This window comes from Oncorhynchus mykiss, chromosome 2, assembly GCF_057628025.1.
Source record: "Oncorhynchus mykiss isolate SJ-2025 chromosome 2, ASM5762802v1, whole genome shotgun sequence".
In the NCBI taxonomy this organism is placed as follows: Eukaryota; Metazoa; Chordata; class Actinopteri; order Salmoniformes; family Salmonidae; genus Oncorhynchus; species Oncorhynchus mykiss.
Window position 1 is genome coordinate 40,636,742 of NC_143023.1, and position 24,677 is coordinate 40,661,418.

The following is a 24,677-nucleotide window of genomic DNA, read 5'->3' on the forward strand; positions in this document are numbered from 1 at the left end:
TGAGTATAACAGAACTGATAATGCAGGCGAAAACCTGAAGAAAATCCAACCCAGAAGTGCTGTTTTTCCTGAAAGCTTTCTGTTCCATTGCCTGCCTTCGCTCCATTTAAAGGGATATCAACCAGATTCATTTTCCGATGGCATCCACATGTTGTGAACAGTCTTTAGACATAGTTCCAGGCTTTTATTTTGAAAAATGAGCGAGAAAGATCGCGTCATTGTATGGCTGGGTGCCAGCAGTGTTTTGCATGCGCAACAGTTTGGAGCAGACATTTTCTCTCTCTCTCCTATTGAAGAAGGTACAGTCTGGATGAAATATTATCGATTATATATTGTAAAAACAACGTGAGGATTGATTATAAAAAACGTTTGACATGTTTCTACGAACTTTATGGATACTATTTGGAATGTGTCTGCTCGGTCGTGACCGCTTGAGCCTGTGGATTTCTGAACATAACGTGCCAACCAAATGGAGGTATTTTGGATATAAAAATAATATTTATGGAACAAAAGGAACATTTATTGTGTAACGGAGTCTCCTGAGTGCAAACATCCGAAGATCATCGAAGGTAAGTGATTCATTTTGCTTTTCTGACATTCGTGACCAATCTACTTGGCTGCTAGCTGTTTGTAATGTTTGTCTGCTGAGAGATGTCCTTACATAAACGCTTGGTATGCTTTCGCTGAAAAGCTTTTATGAAATCTGACACGCCAGCTGGATTAACAACAAGCTAAGCTGTGTTTTGCTATATTGCACTTGTGATTTCATGAAAATGTAATATTTTTAGTAATTTAATTTGAATTTGGCGCTCTGCAATTCAGCGGGTGTTGACAAAAATGATCCCGCTAATGGGATGGGTGCATCAAGAAGTTAACATGCAAACCAGCATTGCGCCAATTCAACAGCGCACCGAAGATTGTTTCAGAATGGAGGAGAGCGACTGCTATCCAATGAAGGAGAAAGCGCTCACTAAAGAGTCAGTTCATCACCTTGGAGAGCTCCATCCACTGCAGCGGCCTCTGTCAAGCATTTTCAATCTGTCAACTAGAATCTGCAACTCAAAAAACAGTAGACTAATTTACTGTTTTCAAGTATTGTGTCTTGTTTATTGTCCAACTATGGTAAGCAACTCTTTTTTTTGCCGACATCCTTTACTACAATGAAATGCTGCCGTACTGCAGACTTGTTCGTTATTTTGTCTTAAGTTAGGCTTAAAAGAGCCCCACAGTGGATGTTTTTTATTTTATTTTTATTTTACCTTTATTTAACTAGGCAAGTGGGTTAAGAACAAATTCTTATTTTCAATGACGGCCTACGAACAGTGGGTTTAACTGCCTGTTCAGGGGCAGAACGACAGATTTGTACCTTGTCAGCTCGGGGATTTGAACTTGCAACCTTTCGGTAACTTGCAACTCTCTAACCACTAGGCTACCCTGCCGCCCCATGTGTCATAATACCCATAAAACCTAGCGGTCATTTGGGGAAATGGTTTCCACCATACATTTTTCCCATAGGGAATTTTTTGGAACACTGAAATAAGGGCTGTGTTTAGTATAGGCTTACCTTGGTGAGCCGTGTAAATCTCTCTCGGACAAGTTGACTATTTATCAATATATTCAGCTCTATTTATTATTTAAAAAATGCTAATTAGCCACAAAGTAGACATCATGCAAGACTACAAATCCTTTCAAGGTCCTGCACGTCATCTCTAGCTGATACCTTTGCTAATAGATATTATGTCAACAGTTCACAGAATTGTCCAATTTAAAGAAATGTTGCCTATTTATTCATTCCTAAATTTTGCTAAAATGTAATGGTTAATCCAGAGATGCTTAACTTTGCCTCGATTTGTCAGTCTCGTCCAGATCATCATGACATTTTGTGGTTCTTTATGATAGCCACATAAGCTGCTAATTAGCATGCCATGCATAATTATGTAATCACCAATTGTGAATTTAGAATAGGGTAGGGCATTCTTTTGTATTAATCTGTTCTGTACCCTACAGTGCATTTAAAGTATTCAGACCCCTTCCCTTTTTCCCTATATTTTGTTACATTACAGTGGCCACATTCTAAGCTGGATAAAATTATAATTTATTCTCATCAATCTACACACTACCCCAATATGACGAAGCAAAAAGGTTTGTTTTTTTTAGAAACTTTTGCAAATTAACAATAAAAAAGAATAATACTTATTTACATAAGTATTCAGACCCTTGCTATGAGACTCGAAATTGAGCTCCGGTGCATCCGGTTTCGATTGATCATTCTTGAGATGTTTCTACAATTTTGATTGGAGTCCACCCGTGGTGAATTCAATTGTTTGTACATGATTTGGAAAGGCACATTCCTGTCTATATAAGGTCCCACGGTTGACAGTGCAGGTCAGAGCAAAAATCAAGCCATGAGGTCAAATTAATTGTCCGTAGAGCTCAGAGACAGGATTGTGTCGAGGCACAGATCTGGGGAATGGTACCACCTCTGCAGCATTGAAGGTCCCAAAGAACACAGTGGCCTCCATCATTATTAAATGGAAGAAGTTTGGAACCACCAAGACTCTTCCATCAGCTGGCCGCCCAGCCAAACTGAGCAATCGGGGGAGAAGGGCCTTGGCCATGAATTTGACCTAGAACGCAGTGGTCACTCTATCAGAGCTCCAGAGTTGCTCTGTGGAGATGGGAGAACGTTCTAGAAGGACAACCATCTATGCAGCCCTCCACCAATTAAGCCAAACAGAAGCCACTCCTCAGTAAAAGGCACATGACAGCCTGCGTGGAGTTTGCCAAAAGGCACCTAAAGATCTCTGTCCATGAGAAACAAGATTCTCTGGTCTGATGACACCAAGATTGAACTCTTTGGCCTGCATGCCAAGTGTCACATCTGTAGGAAACCAGGCACCACTCATCACCTGGACAATTATCATCCCAACGGTGAAGCGTGGTGTCAGCAGCATGCTGTGTGGATGTTTTTCAGTGGCAGGGAACTGGGAGACTAGTCAGGATAGAGGGAAAGATGAAAGGAGAAAAGTACAGTGATATTTGATGAAACCTGTTCAGGACCTTAAACTGGGGAGAATGTTCACCTTCCAACAGCACAACGACCCTAAGCTCACAGCCAACACAACGCAGGAGTGGCTTCGGGACAAGTCTCTGAATGTTGTTGAGTGGCCCAGCCAGAGCCCTGACTTGAACCCGATCGAACATCTCTGGAGAGACCTGAAAATAGCTGTGCATTGACGATCCCCATCCAACCTGACAGAGCTTGAGAGGATATACAGAAAAGGTTAGAAACTCCCCAAATACAGGTGTGCCAAGCTTGTAGCGTCATACCCAAGAAGACAAGGCTGTAATCGCTGCCGAAGGTGCTTCAACAAAGTACTGAGTAAAGGGTCTGAATTGGTATTTCCGAAGGCATTGTATGTCTTACAGCAATGTTTCCAAACCTTTTTCATTTACTGAACCAACAATTGCATGTTTCTCTTCCTGGAGTACCCCTGAGGCACTCCCCCTATGAGCATTTTATCAGTAGCGCCTATGGTCTCATGTTTCTAATCAAGTGCCCCCTGTGGATAGGCCAAGTACCCCCCAGGGATCCTAGTACCCCTGGTTGGGAACTACTGTCTTAAGGTGATGGACTGTGCCATCCCAACGGTCTCCGCAATGGATTAGTCCACTGAGACTTGCACAAATCAGACAGGTGTCTTGTGTGCCTTCAATTTTTAACAATTTTAACAATGTGAAATAGGGTCTAAGCTACAACACATGCGAATATGGAAAAAAATGTGTGTTTTTAGATAATTGACATTAAAGTTTTTATTTATTATGGAACCTTTTTTTCTTCCAATAAATAATACAAGTTTGACCACTTTTTGGAAGCTTTTAAATTGTCTATAACTCAACAGTTTATATTTTCCAGTGATGAAGGCATGGATGTCGCATGGTAGGGAATGGGAAATGGTTGCACTTTGAGCACCTCTATCTCCTGAATGTTTTGGCATTCAGGTCCAAGTCACTTTCCGACCACTTTTTCCATGGGTGAACATATGGAAAGTTTAGTTTAAAGCAAAAGGGATGCTGTCAAAAAGTGATTGACTTAAACTGAATTTACCCTATAGGCCTGAGGTAAAGGGGGGTGTACTGTAGATCCTAAGTGGTACGATGGTCTGGGTGAGTGTGTGAGTGTGTGTGGTGGGCTCTGTTTGGGTTGGAAACAACCATTCCGCTGGCAAAAAGGGGGAGAAAAAATAAGTGAATGCTTCAGTGCTCGGCCCTTTTAGCCTGAGCGAGGGATTCCCCAGGAAGGGAGTGGTTTGCTCCCACTGCTATTCTGGGGGTCCCTCAATCTTCTGTTTAAAAAAAATATATATATTATCTTGTTGTGCTTTTCGTCTCTGAGCTGAGAGACGAGGTCTTGCCTGGCTGTAAATATTTGCATGTCACCACAGTTTCAGCTTTGTTTCTTCTCAGCACTGTTTATTTGTACATCTGCAATTGTGATTAATAAAAACCGAAAGGGAGTGAATGTAAGGGAACAAGATAACCGCAGTATTTTTGACTGGAACTGGAGTAAGGGTAATTCAATTTGTTTACCACCCCTGATCACCATGACTCGTTTATCGGTTATGTCGGAGTTGATGTGATAATTGAATTCCTGCACTGTCAGATTAAATAAATGGCACACACTGGCCTCTAATTGGCTTCAGGCGGAGGTACACTGGAATGACACAGCTTCAAACAACTAACTATCCCTCACCCCCGACACACATACACTGTGTTTCGTTGAGCCCCCCCAGTAAATAAAGCATATTAAAGTGGCTCGTGAGTGGTTGCCTGGTTCCATCTGAAATCTCCCAGAGTGCAGTTGAGTAATAAAGTGGATGTGAGGGAAGGAGTGGCACTGGAAGTGGGGCTGCTCACTGCTAATGGGAAACAGAGTTGCTTCTGTTGTAGGTTGTGGTGAGCAGAACAGGTTTTGATCATGGAGCCCTGGCTTTTTGGCTGCTAAACCGTTAGCATTGCATTTCACCTCTAATAAAAAAAAAAGTTCAAAATCATCCCTGCAGACCCATGATTTGACATGACAAGTGAAGTGAACACGCCTCCCCACCTCCCTGTTGCCAGGAAATTTCTGCATGGTTTGATATTTACAGCTCATAACTCACTAATATTAAACAGAATCGTATGGATTCCCCCTTTGCTCCGTAACTTTAAAACACACATTGTATTGAATATAGCTCTGATCAGACTTGTATGTAATAGAAGGTAGCCTATTATTCTACACGGCTCAAAAGAAAGGCCTTTTAAAACGCAACTAAACAGATTGATTTGAATCACCTTTTGAGCAAATCACAGGCAATAATTGTCTATACACTCTTCAAATCAGTGTGCTTCCCTACTCTTTGTGTTGGTTTCTTGACTCATTGTGAAGTGGTGTAAGCCTCTCACAATGCAGGCTATTTGAGCAGCAACAGTAATGACTGTTTATTTCCTCTTTTTAGATCGCTGCTGATTTCGGCAAGGGTTCACTGTGTAACCATAGAGACCGGCTGCATTGTGTACAGAAACTTGATTGCCTTGAACTCTGTTTGATTTCAACACCACCTAATTTGTCTTGACTGGTCAGTCTTTTTTTCTTTCTTCTTCTGCCTTTGAAGGTACGAGGATGCCAACAAGCAGTATGATTCAATACTGCAAGACGATCCCACCAATACGGTAAGAGAGGAAAAACACACACTTAATTCTTATTTTGTTACAGTTGTGGTCCAAACATTTTGGACAGCGTTGAATCTGCTGAAAAGCTTTGGTATTAGTGGTGCGAGTTTGCATAGTTAAACTCCCCTTGGCCTTTTTGACCTCAACCACATTGCTGATCAAGCTCTCACCCACACAAATGACAAGTGTTTGAGGGAGTGGGAGAGGGGGGAGTGGTTCATGGTCTTAGGCAGTGTTGGACATGTGTGGTGGAACTAAGGCCTGCTCTTTGAAGACGGTGATATATAGGTAGTCCTTAGACCTCTCCTGGCTTCAGGTTAGGGGTGTTAATGAAAAGGCATTTTACCGCTCATGCTTATCAGTCTCTATGAGTACATTTTCATAGTTTAGTGGTATTAAATTGGCACTTGTGTATTTTTGTTAGTCATTATGCATATTATTTATTACACGTGCACAGCATACATAACCTTGTTGGAGGAGCGGAATAGCCAATCACCTTTAAAAACAGCGTGAGAGTAGCTCCTCAAAGCTGGTACTTGAGTGAAACCAGGGAGATCGTTCAAGATTGACTTTGAAATTGGACGTCTATCAATGTACTGGGGATGTCGGGAAATACCTTCAAAACCGGCCACTAGGGGCAACAGTAAGCGCTATTACCAAGTTTTTGTTTTGTTAGGGCTTTGTGGACGAGGATGGAGGATGTGCCTAATCCCACGACTCGTGTGAGACTGCGAGAGCTTGAGTGAAACATGCTTTTGTAAGCCCATTAAAAAGTGCTAATATTTTTGCTTCTCAATCTCAACTCGTTATTAAAATGCACCTCCCTTTCATCATTTGAGTGCAACGGTAGGTAGGGTATCAGTGTGTCACACACCACTTTGCAATGTACGCATGAGGCATTATGATTGTATGAAACCTGAAAGTTTTACTTTACCTCAAATAATGAGGCATGTCTTACCTTGCTTCAAAGTAGCCCAGTAGCCAAAATCCATCCATAGAAACGTGGAGGCAATTATTTTGACTTCATCATGCCGTTAACCAGCATTTCTCTCCTGATTTATTCATTATTATTATTCATATCAACTTTATTTCATTGTCCAGAAGCCAGTGGCCATCTTAGTTGTTGCTATTCGAGTCCCCCTCGTTCTATGTTTCTAACTGAGATTTTCATCTGTCACATGGAACTGCTTGCATTAGGTGTGCTGTTTTAGAACAGGATTTTCCTGCAAATTGATTTTTGAAAATGAGCTGCTTCATTACAGGAGTTCCATGTTCCATAAGGCTAAAACCTTTTGACTGAAAGATGATAGGCTTGCTATTGTTGCATGGTTCTCTTAAAGAAGGTTGTATATTTCTTGTATGCATGCATAGTATTTTCTGTTAGTCACACAATTTTACTGTCTGGATTTTTTAAATTTTTTTAAATTTATTTTTTACAGTTTGTTGACCGGTTAATGAGGGTCGGTTAGTCGACATTGATATGTGCATCTCTTCAGGTGTAAAGCCCAGCGTTCACTTCTGAACAGTAGAAACAGATATAGGAAGCCGTTTTTGGTATTTACTTGTGTTCTTGTTATATTATATCTTAAGCCCATGCACTATGCACTGTGAGATTTGTAGAGTATCTGGGCTCTGACAAGGCTGCTACTTTCCCACTATCTTGATCGTCAGTTCTATCCACATGTTGTCTTTTGTCTGTCATCTGTATTTCTGTCTATCTGCCAATTAGGCTGCATTATCATAGTGATGTAGCAAAACTGTTAACACAAAACAATTCCAACAAATGCAACCCTCTGGTTTACGCAGCAGTTTACCATTTGAGTCCGTCATATTATAAACGAGTATAGCCTTTAGATATGCACTATTGTTGCCTTAAATTCCATACAATCTTCTCTCAATTTATATTGAATTTCAGCTGAATGACTTGCAAGACCATGTCTATCCAGTGTTCTGCCAATCCCCGACCACCAACCCAAAACACATTGTACCTGCTGTTAATTGTTTCCATAAGGACATGTGGCCACGCAAGAAAATACATGTTTTAAAGGGTTTTCAAAAGAAACTATGACCTTATTTGTTTTGGCAGTCCTCCTGTAGACATTCAACAAGTTTCTGCATTGCACCGACACATGGTCTTGCTTAAACATTTTCTCTTGGCTGGCAAAGTGCGAGAAACGAAGCGTAAACATTTTGTTTTTTGGACACCTTGTGAGGATTCTGCACCTCATCGACTGTCTGTTTCAAACAAACGGAGGCCTTGCTGACAAAATCAATAAACTTGGGTATGCTCTGATGCAGTCACCTCCCCTTCTTTCTGGTGTGGAAGAATTGCCCCCTCATCTCTATCGGTTCCCTGGAGTGTAACGGTCTTCTCCCCCTCGTTCAGACCCCTTTTCACCTTCACTTTGTCATTTACAGTCATTCTTTATTTTTCTCTGTTTCTGTTGGACCAAACCAGTCACCGTTCTTCTATTAAAATGAGAGTTCTATTTGTTTTACACAGGTTAGATCCACCATGTCCTATTTCAATTATAAGCACATTGAATACTCTGTCATGGAAGACAAGACAGGTGGTGGGAAGGGAAGCTCAAGTTAGTTTGTATAGGCCGTGATGCCTCCAGAGCAACTGCTTTTGGTCGTCAAGTTACCAGTGCAGGCACTTCCACAACCTCAACATTTTTGTTCAGTATATTTATTGCTAACACGACATGTAAAGTGTTCGTTTCATGAGCTGAAATAAAAGATCAACATTTTTTTCCATATGCACAAAAAGCGTATTTCTCTCCAATGTGTTTACATCCCTGTTAGTGAGCATTTCTCCATTGCCAAGATAATCCATCCACCTGACAGGTGTGGCATATCAAGAAGCTGATTAAACAGCATGATCATGACACGTACACCTTGTCCTGCACTCTACATTGTGCAGTTTTGTCACACAACACAATGCCACAGATGTCTGAAGTTTTGAGGGAGCGTGCAATTGACATGTCATTGAATGTTAATTTCTCTACCATAAGCCGCCTCCAATGTTTTAGTTTTTGGCAAGCGTCCAACCTATGGAACTCTGGGTCTTTGCGTGTCAAAAAAGATACACGTCAAATAACACTTTGTTGACCAATCAGGACCTGAATATGACTGCACTTCACAACAATTTAACGCGTTCATACATTTTTTTACGTAGTTATTATACTTTGATTACACTATCACTCGTATTTCATATGTCACAATGATTCATCCATTTACGTATGCTATGATGATGGTAAAGTTGCCTCGCTCACCTACAGTGCTGGTCAGAAAAAAAGCTAATGGATGCAAACAATGTTCTTCCTTAAAAACATAGCACAATGACAATCTGTTTCAGTAGCTATAGTAGAGCTAGCTAACTATATAGCTAGGTATCGTCATCTAAAATAACCCTAATTTCTAAAAGTTCTTATTTGATTAATGGTGGTCGGACCCATCTATGTGAAGCTAGCCACAATAAGGATTAGCCACAATAGTGGTCTTTGCGGTTAGCCTTCAAACATTTTTTTTTTGGCATTGACAGTGATGCAAATGTGTACAAATAGTAGAATTATGCCATAATTGAATAGATCATAATAATCAAGGTTACAATGTTATATGAAATCAACAAAAGACAATTTGTTAATTTGACAAAAATCTGTTTAAATCACACTGGATGTATTAGACTTTAGAATTGCATTAGGGGCATACTTATTTCACTGTACAGCCTTACCTATGGATTGTGGATCAATGACACGGGGTATCAGTCTACACAGTGACACCCAGAGAACATTAGTGTTGTAGCTCTTCTTGCGGGACTCTGAAACAACTGAATTGAGCCACGTTTATTGTCAACCTACTATGTGTATTAAACATTATTCCAGAGGAGAAACAATACTGCATGGATGTTTTGGAGTCTGAAAACTCTCATAAAATTGAGGATTGAGTAGACTGATACCCCATTTCATTGATCCCCAATCCTTAGGTAAAGCTGTTCAGTGCAATTTGAATGTCAATACACACAATAGGATGACTGGGTAGGTGATTTCACAGTCACAGTCCCACGATAAGAGCTACAACGCTAATATTTGCGTAAACTCTTCACAGTTGTGTTCTGTGGGTGTCACCGAGTAGACTGATACACCTTCCAACCTTGTTTAACGTTGTCTAGTCTAAATATGGCATGATTCCACCAATTGTAACCTTCTGCATCACATTCAAATAGGTACTTTTATTTTGAAGGCAAAACGCAAATTCCACTGTTGTGCCTAATCCTTACTGTGGCTAGCTTCACAACAACCCGGTCCGGTCGAGCCTCACTAGCCAGATTAAGTTAGCTGGCTGTTTCTAACGTTAGCTTTGGGCAACAGGGTTAAGTAGTTGCTATTTATTTTCATGAACTTCAGTTCAATTTCAATACGTGAACAAGTGGCTACCTAGCTAATACTTACTCGCAAAGCTGGTTGTATTGGTGCTAGCTAGGTACCAAGCTACCACAGATGTAGCGGTCGAACAAATATAATGCCTTATTACCTTATTACCAACGCGGTATTGTAAACTCATCGTTCGTGGCCGGAGTTTGCAGACTTTTTTGTACAGCTTTGACAGTGCTACTGATAGTAGTGGTAGCGCTTGGCTTGCATGTGCAAATTCAGCACAGACAACATTCTATATTAGAATTGTGTTATTTGACATGTCAAATTAAAATGTTATTTAACGCGACCCAAACGGCATTCCATACCAACTGGCCTCACAACCGCAGAACACTTGTAACCACACCAGCCCAGGACCTCCACATCCGGCTTCTTCACCTGCGGGATGGTCTGAGACCAGCCATCCCGGGCAGCTGATGAAACAGGAGTATTTTGTCTGTAATAAAGCCCTTTTGTGAGGAAAAAAACTCATGGTGATTGGCTGATCCTTGCTCCCCAGTGGGTGGGCATATGCCCTCCCAGTTATGTCAAATCCATAGATTAGGGCCTAATGAATTTATTTCAATTGACTGATTTCCCTAGGGTCTAAAGTTTTAGAAATGGTTTTGTTCGCTGGCTTTAAACAACAAAATGGCATAAAAATCAAGTCAGGTGTTTGTCAAATGTGTTCAATCGTGGATTGCCCAGCCTACATATTTTGCTGAACTCCTCTGGCGAACTCCAATCCACAAGTGTCTGTGACCGGTGGAAGTGAGATTTCAGTATGTTTCCACCATCTGGTTTATATTTACAAAAGTAATAATGGTAGCTAGATTTAATCTTTCAAGCTAACTTTAGATAGTTGTTTTCCAGTTGGGAAACACTGAACTCTTTTTAAATGAATACTTTGGGTTTTTGGCAATGAAGCCCTTTTATCTATTTCCCCAGTCAGATTAACTAATGGATACATTAAAAAGGGACATCAAATTTGTATCTCTCACCCAGTATTTTTGTAAGCCCATTAGCTAGCTAGCTAGCATTAGCATTGATAGTTCTGTCAATTAGCCTAATTGTGCTTAGTTGTTCGTGCCATTTACTATATTTGAGTATTATGGCTGCAAACTGAACTAAGGCTGGGGGGGTGACTCGTAAGAGACTTACGTTATATACCAGTATCCATTCATTGTCCAGTTTTGGATTTTTATAACGGTATTTTTACGTATAATTTAGTAATGACTCAAAGTAATTATGGTAATCATCTGTATTTATTAATAGTAAGAAACTACTAACAGCTGAGAACTAATCGCTAACTTGCTAGCACGCAAGTCAATGACTTCGACTGCCTGAAATCACTGACTAACCCTAGTGGCCAAAGTAAGAACTGCAATTTAAACTGAAAATGCACAATCAAAAAGGAGAATAATCATTTTTTTTGTTGACAAAATAGAGGCATAACCACATGCACAACTGCAGAGCATTTAGCGCATTCTAGACAGTTAACTTAATAATTATAAGATATCTAGCAGGCAAACATTTAGTTGTGAATTCCTGTAACTAGATCACCTGGCACGTGCTGCACAACAACAGTGAGTGACTCAGACAACTCTCATTGTTGTCTGCTTGTTAACAAACCATGTGACTGGGGTCTACCGGTAAGCTCCATAATGGAACAATGATGTGGTAGGTGAAATGAAGAACACAATCTTTTTTTTCTTCTAATGTATTACACAAGTTGACTGCAAGTATTTACTTAAAATGAAACTACAAATATTTAAATGTATTAAAAAAACGTGTCCTTTTCCAAATACCCTGGTATACCGTAAAACATTTAAACCTAAACTGAACTTGGAAGGGCAGAGTAAAATCAGCCTTCGCAAAGGACAATGTTTTAGGCAGACTTCACTGAAAGTCTATCAGGTCCTGAATTATCAAAGGCTTTCTAGGAGCTCTACCTATGACACATAATAGTTTACTTAATGGGTAAACTAGTTAAAATATGCATTGCCCTTTTCATTCTTTGGGTAGTGAAATCTTCTCCAATGGGAAATGGGAGGTGCCTTGGGAATTGTATCCTTGAGGGATTGGTGGGTACTAGTACTCGCTAGTCAATCAGAGCACCACCCAGGCAATGTCCTGGGGATGTGATCGGTCTGTTTCCTGGCAGGATGGATGTCACCCATAACACCAGCGCCCTTTTGTTAAACCTGAAGGCGGGAATGGAAACAGATACGGACTGTCCCCTGGTGTCTTCCAGACCAGTTTTTTTTTCTCCCACCAACCCGTCCTGGCTGGTGAGGGTGTGGTGTGGACGGGGGCTGACATCATTTAGGTCACCTGTCTTTGAATGAAGGATCTCTACTGCTCCCAGTCCAGCATGTTCTCTAACATGTTCTGTACGATGAGGGAGGGGATGGAGCTCAAAAGAAATGGCGGAAAATTGGCGACCACAGCAAGGACTTGTGAGGCATCCCAGCATGCCGAGCTGGAGATTGGAAACTGAGCTGTTGTAATTACAGGCTGTGGAATAGATGTGGTACCCATTAACCAAAATTGTTGAATCAACAGAAATTGCTCAAGGTTTCTCTGCCATGGCGGTGTCCAAAGAATGTGTCGAACTCTTAGCCCTTCTATAGTTTTATTGTGTTCCAATACCTACAGCAATGATCTGGCGAAATTCTAATTTGCTTGCGTAAATGCATTTTTGTGCTTCTCTCATCTTTTTTTTCTTTTTCTTTGAGAACTTTGACTAAAAGGCTATAGCCTAGCCTAGTGTCTGTCTACCACATTTTCATACAAAAGATAACTTCATTTATTATTCATTCGGAGTCCAAATGACACTGTGGATGATTCATCTGATATATGGAATTCCGGCCCTCATTTCATCCTAATTGGTGTGTAGAAACATAGCTAGTATTTATTGAGAAAGCAATTGAGGTCACTGAGAATCCCTTACTGAGGTTGAATGGGAATTGTATGCAATTAGAGTGTAGAACAAGATAGTTTTTACGGAGGTCAAGATGCACTCAGTTTTCTACCGAGCTGAAACTAGATCCGGTTGAAATTGAAAATATTGGCTTTTTGCAACCATATGATTTAGGCACTATTTAGACAATGCTTCTGTATTTGATTTCTGGATGCCTTAGTATACTTTGATTACAAGTAAAACTCCCTAAGCTCTTAGGCATTTGAAACATCTGTAATAGCTTATTCGTTTACTGTACACAAATGTTTTACTCTGAATTTAGTATTATTGTTGCTTTTAATATATTAATACCTTCACCTACTAGCTATTTCACAACAGTGGCACAGAGCGTCGTTCATGGTCCCTCCCTTTTGTCTCTGTATTCTTCTCTCTCTCCATCTCCTCCCTCCATTCTCGACCCCTCCATCTCTCCCATGTATGTTATGTAACATTATTATAACACAGGCTATCTAGGTGTCCAGTGTAGTCCTCACAGTCAGAGCCTGGGTTGTGGTCAGTCCTTCTCAGCGAGAGCCAGGGGTGATTTAAACAATCCTGTGCTCCTCGAGAACCCTAATTAAAAAAGAATCATGACAACAGCAGGATTATCCCTGCTGCCAGGTTCGTCTGGATCATTAGTTTGGAGGAGGGGGGGCGGTTTGGAAGAGCTCCGCATTTAATAAAGATCTGTGTGACTCCTTCGGGGTGTGACTCCTTCGGGGCTACCAACTTCCATATGTTCTGAGTGAGCCCCAAGTGGTTCTTTATCGGGAAAGAAAGGACTGGGAGAGAAAGAGAGGAAGGGGGAAAGAGAGGTGGTGTGGGGTAGGCCAACAATTGCAACATCCACACTGAAAGTTGGTGTTCTGACATAGTTTTGGTATCGGACGGGGAAAAATACATATGTTAGCAATTTGGTTAGAAGTGAGTATAAATTCCTTAATCTCACATAGCATCAAGCCCCAGTAGAATATGGTCCATGTAGAATAGTTTGATCTTTTGAGGAGATATGTGTTTTATGAGCAGAGGGGGAAGAGAAGAAGTAGTTGGTGTCACCCCCCTTCCCCTACTCACTCAGATTGCTCTGTAAATGAATCCTAATCCTTTTGAATAATATTTTCTTGACAATGCTTGTGTTTAATTGTGTGAGGACCACTCTCAAACAGAAATTCACATGGTATGTCTTTATTTTAGAACAAAGGCAAACAATAAGACAGGTCAAGAATGATCTAGATATTTATCAAAGTTTGCTGACTTTAGGTGAGTGTGTGTCCTGTGTGTGTGGGCTATGTAAGCACCATAGCCAGGCTGTAGTGCAGGTCCCTGTCCCAGGGTGATGAATAAGTGGATTTATTGTGACGGTGGTGTCAGTGTATTCCCAGATTTATGGCAGCTCAGACATGACTCATGCACAGCCCACAATGGCTTTGGTTTTGAGTGTGGGAGAAAGGAAGCCCCACTCAATCAAATGCCAGTCCATAAATAAAGTGGTCCGTGGCAGGCAGGGCAGCACCATTCTAATGGCAACAGCAGCCCGCCGTTAGACAGACACACACACACACACACACACACCCTCCAAAATGCAGCCTGGAAAAGTCAGAGGGGACGTAATACTTTCTGATTCAGATTGATGAGAATCCAATCCACTTTAAGGTCACTTCAACATCGAAATGAAAGAAAAGGCAATTGGAGGCTGAAGTAAGTTAGCTAGGCTTCAGAAGCTCATTCTGAATGCGCTAGCCATTGGATTTGGGCTAAGGCGCTGTTTTCCCCACTTAGTGGATGACTCACCACTATATCTCAGACTCTAAGCTCACACGCCGACTCTTGAATGTTGACTCATAATTTGTGTTCTTCCTTCCACAGATATAGCCTAGCTAACCATTACCTCTTAAGAGATGCTGGCACATCAATTTTAAAGTTGCCCCATAACAATATCAATAATAGTAGGGACATCAGCATTTTAAGTAGCGAGGCTTCTCACCGCTGTGTAAAAACTGTAACAGAAAAGTGCTCAGTTAGGTTGGTTCATGCAGTCAATATCTCTCTCCTAATTTGAAGATATCTCTTAACTGAAATGTTATGATTTGATACTGAACATCACCACATCACCACCAACGCTGTTGGCTGATGTTTCCGTAGCTCATGATCCCTATCCCCAGGCGGCTTGGCTAGGAGCAGAGGGGGGTGGCTTTGACCAACATCCCAAACCCCCCCCCCCCTCCCCAACTTCCACCTGAGCACAGTTTCAAGACTCCCAAACTCATTTAACACGTACCCTCCTCCTTTCTCTCCTCTCCCTTTTATTTGTGTGAGCTCTGATGAGACCGCCTCTCCTCGGTCAAACACTTGAGGAGCTAAGACCTTACTAATCCTCTGTGGATGCTGATCTCCACAGGCGGCGAGGAAGAGGAAGATCTCGATTCTGAAGGCCCAGGGGAAGAGTGCCGAGGCCATCCGCGAGCTCAACGAGTATCTGGAGCAGTGAGTAGTGTTTTACAAGGAGATTTGGACGCCCTCCTCCTCACGCACACCTCCCCTGGTCTTTTTAATTAAAAGGGGGTTTGCATTCGATTTGAGCCAGGCTGGGCCACAACCTGTCCATGAGACCCCCTCAAGTCTACTTAGCCCCCCATCTTGGGAGCTCTGCCTGTCTGTCTATGTTAGCCTAGTTATACAATGCCACGATTTGGATTGATTTGAAACATGGCGATTTCAGCTATTGTACTTTACATTAGAGTGGTTATTGTTGATGATCATTTTGCTAAAGAAGGGTTCTAAATAGCATGGTGTGATGGTGCTGAAAAGCTTCCTCAATGGGAGACTCCCTAAATTTCTCACTGTTTTACAGGTTCGTCGGTGACCAGGAAGCGTGGCACGAGCTGTCGGAACTCTACATCAACGAGCACGAGTGAGCATGGCATTTCCTTATCGCATTCGTTTAACTCATTATCTACATGACTTGTGACGTTTTGACTGACTTACTCCAGTGGTGAGAAGAACCTGTGATCGTTCCAGATTTTGAGTGTGTTCTCACTCTAGTGCTGTGCCAGCACTCCCTGGTGTCAAGACCTTGAGGCAGCACCTTATCATATCTCCCAGGGGCATCTGTCAGCTTCTAACAGATTCAGGGGGGGAGAGACGAGAGTGGGGAGTGTCTGTAAGCAGTAACTCCTCTCCTCTCCCAGTCTCGGTGGCTGAACTGACGGCTGGATCCCAGAGGGGATATATTAGGATGGGCACAATGGAGGGGGGCGTTGAAATACCTAACTCAGCCAGGGGTCCGCATTGGGCCCCTGTCTATGTTTGTCACATGGAGAGGAGGGTAATAGGATTTTGACCCTAAGCCCCCCACTCATACATATGGGGTGAAGTCAACCCCCTACTGATATCTCTGTTGCCAGGGGTAATTGTCAGCCTCCCAAGACAAGAGCATTGCAATATATATATATTTTTTTGTGTCACTTTTTATCCCTCCTTAGTTGTCTTGGGGAATTAGGAGTCAGGGAAGCAGCCGTCTTTCACGGAGGTGTGTTTGTGTGTAAGCAGCACACCAGCTCTGTGGTCACCCTGGCAGGAGGGCAGTGTCTGCAGGAATGTTTAGCGCAGTGAGAGAGCTTCTTATTGGATATTTCATGTTTTTGTCCCGAGGGACTTTATTGCTGTAGTAGAGGGAGGACATCCAGGGGTGAGCGGATTATCTCCCAGCTTAGCCAAACTTTTGTAATATCACCCCATTCACTTCCCGAGCCCCTTATCTACAGGCGTGTCCATTTCTTTTCTTTCTTTTCTTTATTTTGGGTTACAAACTCCCTTTTTTCCCTCACCCTCTTCCGGACAGCATCGCATTATCGCCTCTATTTTCCACAGAGGGAGAGGGAGGGAGAGTGGCTGCAGAGAGATTCCCAGGAGAAGTTGATGGCACTTTCTTTCCAGAGACAGAAAAAAACAGAGGCTGATGGGGAAGAGAAATAAACGCCTCTGCCCTCACTGTGTAGCGCACCGCAAGCTAAAAATATACAAATCACTCATGGTTTCTCACCTGACATTGTTACATGGCTCTACAGGCATCAGTGTTCAAACATTGACAGTAATTAATAGCCCAACACAGTGGGAACCTTTTTTAAAAATAATCCTCATACCGCTGAGTGATATTCAAACGTTGAGATTGTGCCTTTCTGTTATTGTTGCATTGAACCGCTGAGACGCTTCGACTCATTGGGAATCATCTGAGCTTGTAGTGCTGTTGAATTAGTCTTTATTTAACTACTGTCTATCGGTTCAGATTTGCCTGGTCATCCAATGGCGCATGATGACTTTCTGTGGTGAGTTTGCACAGTCTAATGGAGGAATCTTGATCCGTTTGCCCAGTCTAGTTGGGAAAAAGCTTTGGGCTGGAATTCAGTCAAACTGGTATTACAGTTGGTAGCACCAAAAACCAACCATTGTTTGGTGTTCAAAGAAAACAAAGCCAATGTGCGAGTCAAACTAAAAGTGCCACCACCACAAGCTAGCAGCGTGGTCTCTGAGCCCAGGCTTAGGGAGTTGGAGCTGAGTGGTGGTGATGATGGTCGGAGGGTGAAGATTGGAGGGTGCGGTACTGCAGTCAGCCAGGGCTCTGCCTGGTGATGGAGGCTGCCTCTCCTCTCGCCGCTGCAGGCTGGGGCCACTTCAGGAGCACATCTGAAAGTCTTTATGGGGAGGAAGTGGTAATTGTAAACAGCCCCCCAACCTTCCAAATAGCCCGATCTCCCTCGCCCCCCACCCCGCCCCATTCTCTCCCTCTCATTCGAACTTGCCCCGCACTCTCCCCTACCACTCTAATGCTGCTGCTCTCTGGCTTTTGAAGTCCTTTAGACAGATTCTAAATGGGCCGATAGTCTCTTCATGTCGTGCTAGGGCAGCATTTGGGCGTTTCTGTTCCCGCCAATACACCCAGCGTGCGTCAGAGCGTGTATCCCTCCCCTCCACTTCTCCCTCTGTCAGTAAAATGGCTACAAATTTGCATCCTTATCTTGCGTCATTTATGATCCCACCACCACAAGCACCATTTTTGGTTTTTCTGCACATTTCCAAGCACATACAGCATATGCTGGATCACGTACAGTCTCTCTCTACACTACAATTGAGTGCTGGGTTTTGTGTTTTGTCCGATTTTGGTTTAATAGCCCTGTTTTACTGGGTTCATATAGTCTGTCAAGGCGTGGGAAATTGTGTGTGTGTGTGGACTGTGTAATTCTGAGTGTGTGCTGGAGAGATAAACTTGCATTCCCTTGGATGGGTCCCCTGAAGGAGAAACTGTGTATTAGATGTGTAATGGTTGTAGATTAGCGTGAGGTCAACAGCTCAGCAGTCTGCTGAGAAGTGATCTCATCTGAGTAGGGCACAGTGTGCCAGTTTCTACTGTAGCGCTGACCTCAGGAAGGTATTTAACTAGACATTACCAGAGTGAAAAACACATCGCCAGACAGACAGATTGATCCTGTGTGTCTGGAGACCCCCGCTCCTCTCCTTTTCAATGTTCCACTTTCCAAAACTGAAGAGTTTCACCAATATAGACATAACCACATAGGCCACCAGATCCCCTTAGTCTGCAAATAAACTTAGTTTGTTGGATGCATCTTCCTAGACTCAAACTTGCCAAAATGGACAGTAAACCAAGGCAGCAGTATAACTTTCTGCCGAACAAATTTACACTTAGATTGGAATAGGTAAACTACATCAGAGATGAAATAGAGCACATTTCCCCCCTTACTATTTAAAAGCTCAAAGATTAAATGTCCATCGCTAGTGGTCATCAATCTATTCATTGTTCCCTTGTTTCCACAGCTATGGAAAAGCAGCTTTCTGTCTGGAGGAGCTGATGATGACTAACCCTCACAATCACTTGTACTGTGAGCAGTACGCTGAGGTAGGTATGACTTCTGCATGTCCGTCATCAAGCGGCCTAACGATGGAATAAGGTTTTCTCCCAGCCCATGCTCTCTCTCACATGGAGGAGCCGGCCGCTGCACTTAACGGTCAGCAGGAATACACGCTCATGAATGTCACAATGTTTACACGGCTTGTCATGTCGTCATGCTTATTCAGATGCCGTGTAGGCATTGCGTAAGACCCCCGGCCGGCACGCCTCATACCCATATTTGAATGCCTTGTCTCACAGGTGAAGTACACCCAGGGGGGGCTGGAAAACCTGGAGCTGTCCAGAAAGTATTTTGCCCAGGCTCTGAAGCTGAACAACAGAAACATGAGGGCCTTGTTCGGTCTGTATATGGTGAGTTTGCACATCTAACCGTCGCATGATAGAGACGTGAGGGAGGGGGGTGAAAGAGCAACAACTCATCCTTTTTCTCCTGTTGTTTGTCAAACTGTGCAGGCTTGCTACTGCCTTTGTGTAGCGACCATAGAGCCCAGCTTTCAGATAGGTCAGGTCAATGCTTGGAAAAGTCTGCCCCTTCAAGCTCTCTATTTTTGGTAATATTACCCCTCTAAGCTTTCGTACGGGACTTTTTTCATGTTTATGACCAAAAATGACAAAAATAAATAAAGATCAGTGGCAGGATGAAAAAAAGGAAAGAGAGGGCGACTGCCTCCCTCCCACGCTCTGTCAGTCCCGGCAGCCCCCGGCCCAGGTTAACGTTTTGATTTCGTCTGAGCCAAATGCCCCCCTTTCATCTCCATATTTATTTAAACAGGAAGTTGTCCGTTAGCACCAATGCATCATATGTAAGTGAGTCCTGACATAAGAACACAAACAGAGAGTGCAGGAATAAGGGTGGGTGGATGGCCAGAGCAGAGAGAAGCAGCGACACAGGCCTTCCAGTGTTTTCTCTCTATTGCAACAGGGGTTCAAGCAGGTAAAACATCTCATATCCGGAAAGGGGCACAACCACTGGATCCGTTCATGGTCTTTGAAGGGATAGCTTCACTTTTATAGACTACCCTTTCATTTTTCTGAAAGTAGTCAATGGGGTTAAAGTTAGCTAATGTTATTTAACCTTTCTGATCTCCCCATCCCGGATCCGGGATCGTGAATACAGACTCAAGCTCATTACCATAACGCAACGTTAACTATTCATGAAAATCGCAAATGAAATGAAAAAAATATGCTAGCTCTCAAGCTTAGCCTTTTGTTAACAACACTGTCATCTCAGATTTTCAAAATATGCTTCTCAACCATTGCAAAACAAGCATTTGTGTAACAGTATTGATGGCTAACGTAGCATTTAGCGTAGCATTTAGCCTTAGCATTCAGCAGGCAACATTTACACAAAAAAACAGAAAAGCCTTCAAATAAAATAATTTACCTTTGAAGAACTTCAGATGTTTTCAATGAGGAGACTCTCAGATAGCAAATGTTCAGTTTTTCCTGAAAGATTATTTGTTTAGGACAAATCGCTCCGTTTTCTGCGTCACGTTTAGCTACGAAAAAACCCCTGTATCCAGGATTGTGTAAATCTATCAGCAAGCTCATTAGCATAACACAACGTTAATTATTCATGGAAATGGCTAATGAAATGAAATTAATCTATTTGCTCTCAAGCTTAGCCTTTTGTTAACAACACTGTCATCTCAGATTTTCAAAATATGCTTCTCAACCATTGCAAAACAAGCATTTGTGTAACAGTATTGATGGCTAACGTAGCATTTAGCGTAGCATTTAGCGTTAGCATTCAGCAGGCAACATTTACACAAAAAAACAGAAAAGCATTCAAATAAAATAATTTACCTTTGAAGAACTTCAGATGTTTTCAATGAGGAGACTCTCAGATAGCAAATGTTCAGTTTTTCCTGAAAGATTATTTGTTTAGGACAAATCGCTCCGTTTTCTGCGTCACGTTTAGCTACGAAAAAAACCCTGTATCCAGGATTGTGTAAATCTATCAGCAAGCTCATTAGCATAACACAACGTTAATTATTCATGGAAATGGCTAATGAAATGAAATTAATCTATTTGCTCTCAAGCTTAGCCTTTTGTTAACAACACTGTCATCTCAGATTTTCAAAATATGCTTTTGAACCATAGCTAAACAAGCATTTGTGTAAGAGTATTGATAGCCTAGCATTGTATTAAGCCTAGCATTCAGCATGCAACATTTTCCACAAAAAACCATAAAAGCATTAAAATAAAATAATTTACCTTTGAAGAACTTCAGATGTTTTCAATGAGGAGACTCTGTTAGATAGCAAATGTTCCGTTTTTACAAAAAATATTATTTGTGTCGACTAATCACTCCGTTTTGTTCATCACGTTTGGGTAAGAAAAAAAAAAAAAGAAAAAAAAAAGTCATTAAAACGCGAACTTTTTTCCAAATTAACTCCATAATATCGACAGAAACATGGCAAACGATGTTTAGAATCAATCCTCAAGGTGTTTTTCACATATCTATCGACGATAAAATCCATCGTGGCAGTTTACTTTCAATTCTGAAGAAATGGATCGCGCATGGACTTACTGACTACGCACACAGGACACCGGGCGGGACACCAGGTAAATGTAGTCTCTTATGGTCAATCTTCCAATGATATGCCTACAAACACGTCACAATGCTGCAGACACCTCGGGGAATATACAGAAAGTGCAGGCTCATTCCTGGCGCATTCACAGCCATATAAGGAGACATTGGAACACAGCGCCTTCAGAATCCGGGGCATTTCCTGTATGAAACATCATCTTGTTTTCGCCTGTTGCATTAGTTCTGGGGCACGCACAGATAATATCTTTGCAGTTTTGGAGACGTCAGAGTTGTGTCTTTCCAAGGCTGTCAATTCCATGCATAGTCAAGCATCTTTTCGTGACAAAATATTGCGCTTAAAACGGGCACGTCTTTTTATCCAATAATGACACAGCGCCCCTAGGTTCAAGAGGTTAAACAAATTCAAACTGTAAATGACTCTCTCCAGGCCCATAGACTACTTTCAGGGTAAATGGAGAAAGAGGTAGGTCTAAAAAAGGTCTTCAAGGTGCTAGCTAGCCGCAGAACATGCTTAAAAAAGCAGCATCAATTCAAGACCTTCAGATCCCTTAACCTCCAAATGTATTCCTCCTGTTCACCTATGGGGGAATTCCGACCCGAGTTAGGCGCACGTAAATGGAACGTAATTATCTTTGTATGCACTTTTCTCTCGACACGTTGGTAAGCGCTAGGTAGATGAGTAAGCCATTCGGATAAGGGGATTGTAAATAAAAATGACAATTGTTTTAGATCTATTTCACCATGCCACTCAGTTTTACCCACATTTAGAATTGTCACTCTAGTGTTCCTTTCCTTAGATTTTTCATTATTCCATAGTTAGTTTAGCTTTCTTTCCTCTGTCACATTTGTGTGGTAGTTCCTGAGGATCGCTAGTAGTTGTGGATCATATTGGGCTAACGTATTGCAAGTTGCGCACTCATTTGGGACATGCACGGTTCGCAACGACTGGACTGTTCTCAACACAGTTCCATGATTAGTGTGGATTATTAGGGTGGACTTAATGACTACTGTTCAACCACTGCGGTACACTTTTCTTACCTTCCAATATTTTATGGATTGAACCATTTGAATATGTCAGCGTTCAAGATGAATCGAACCACTGTATTTTTGATTCACCAATATAGTTTGTGCGTGTGGTTTTTAAAAATGATTCATAAATACTTTCCTAACCGTAAATAATATACAAGATCAGAATATTTTTTAAATCTAGCAATTGGTGTTGAAAATGCGACAAATATGCATGTATTTAGGCCTACAATGCTTTCTTTCATTGATCCCTAATATTCTGAACCGTTCTCTCTCTATATATTTTAGTGAATCTGTCGAGACAATTCAGGATAAAGGTACACCACATTTAAAGGGATGGCTTTAGATAAATGTACTGAAAACTCCACGAGAAAATCTGTTGTCCAGCAAGTGGGAAGGTTTGAATTAAATGTATTCAGTGCGTGCAAGGGAACCACGCCTGCAAAGCCCGTTATGCACCTGTATAAGGTAAGTCTGAATGCCAACTACTGAAGTGCATAGGAAAGGCATACATAGTTACGCAGAGGACTTTATGTTCCTCTGTCAAATCATCCACTGCCACTATTTTGGCCTAACGCTGGTTTCAGGTTTAAATTTGATCATAAAAAAAGTTAGTGTCCACAAGGTCCAGAGTTGAAATCCTTGACAAGTGCAAGTTAGTTCCTGACATGGGATTGTGCCAAGGCAATGACTTTCTGACCATTTCATCTGATTCTGGCTGACAGTGAAGATTCGTGAACACCACCGAAGGGCAGCTCCTCACCGAAGAGCTATTTGATTGGTTCAGCTTAGTCGTTCAGAGCACCTGATTACACCTGAGTCGTTGGTAGTCGTGACCACTGTGAGGTTAGTGTTAGCCAGTGCTGTGTCTCTGCACTAGCGGGGATCTTCACACGGAGGACGACATCATTCTGGGGTAGTCTGTCGGAGCTGACATCGTAAGCCGGAGGTTAGGAAGAAATCCAGAAGCAAAAGCGTTTTTAAAAAATAAAAGGGGGGGAGCAAGGTTGATTTGGGGTGTAGTTAAAGTTTCAGTATGACCATGGGGACTCCTTTGAAGTGCTGCCCGTTCAAGCCTAGTGGGGTTTGCACTTCGGAGACGATGGCAGTAGCATGGGAAAGACATGGGTTTTGTGGTTCTGAGGGGAGCTAGGGCGGGCAGAGAGCATGATTCACATCGCGCTTCGCTCGCCACAGCACCGCGGGTTCTGAAGACATACTGAAGACATGCCGGGCCCTGTCATCACCGGCTATCTATGGTGTTGGAGAAATTAGGGCCCATTAGGTGATACTGCCCTTGGGGGCTGGGGAATTAAATAAAGCACTCACTTTTTCCTCTTCTGTTCACGTTTTTTACGTGTCGTCGGGCCAATTTTTTCTCGTCCTGCCCACGGTGGAATTGGTTGCACATTCATCTCAATTATGCTTTTATTGCGATTTTGATATGACGACACCTTTCTTTCTTTCCTCTCCTCTTTCCTCTCTCCCTTGCTTTCCACTCCCTTCTTCTTCCCCTGTGTAGTCAGCAAGCCACATTGCTGCCAGCCCCAAAGTGAACGCCACGGTGAAAAAGGCCAATGTGAAGTATGCTACTTGGGCCACCAATCAAATCAACCGAGCCTATCAGGTGAGTTATGCCAGGTGTCTACTTTAATAATGAAAGCTACACTATTTACATTTTAGTCATTTAGCTCTTATTCAGAGCGATTTACAGTAAAGTGCATACATTTTCCTACTTTTTTTCCCCCATACTGGTCCCCCGTGGTAATCGAACCCAGAACCCTGGTGTTGCAAGCGCCATGCTATACCGATTGAGCCACATGGGACCTTTCCCACTTGCCTTTACCACTTTACTGTTCTTATACCACAAGGGTAGTCAATCTTGGTTCTGTACTGCCACAGGCACTTCATGTATTTGATTGAGATTAATCTAGCCAATCACTGTTGGTGAGGTTATTGGCAGAATTAGGTGTGGTGCCTAGGGCTGTTGCGGAGACCATATTCATCAAAACAGTCATGCTTTTAAAACGCACTGTTAGGAAAAATATTTCACCTCTGTGATGGTCAATTTGAAGAAAGAAGTTT

General features: G+C 42.2%; 1 protein-coding gene across 1 annotated transcript in view; it reads left to right on the forward strand.

The window, feature by feature from the left end:
• emc2 (ER membrane protein complex subunit 2) overlaps positions 1–24,677 on the forward strand; it is a 61,445-nt gene that overhangs the window by 25,478 nt on the left and 11,290 nt on the right. Inside the window, exons 5-10 of the mRNA XM_036948451.2 lie at positions 5,655–5,712; positions 15,488–15,573; positions 15,941–16,000; positions 18,919–19,000; positions 19,253–19,363; positions 24,115–24,219. Coding sequence (XP_036804346.1) covers positions 5,655–5,712; positions 15,488–15,573; positions 15,941–16,000; positions 18,919–19,000; positions 19,253–19,363; positions 24,115–24,219 — 502 coding nt within the window. The remainder of the gene's footprint in view (positions 1–5,654; positions 5,713–15,487; positions 15,574–15,940; positions 16,001–18,918; positions 19,001–19,252; positions 19,364–24,114; positions 24,220–24,677) is intronic.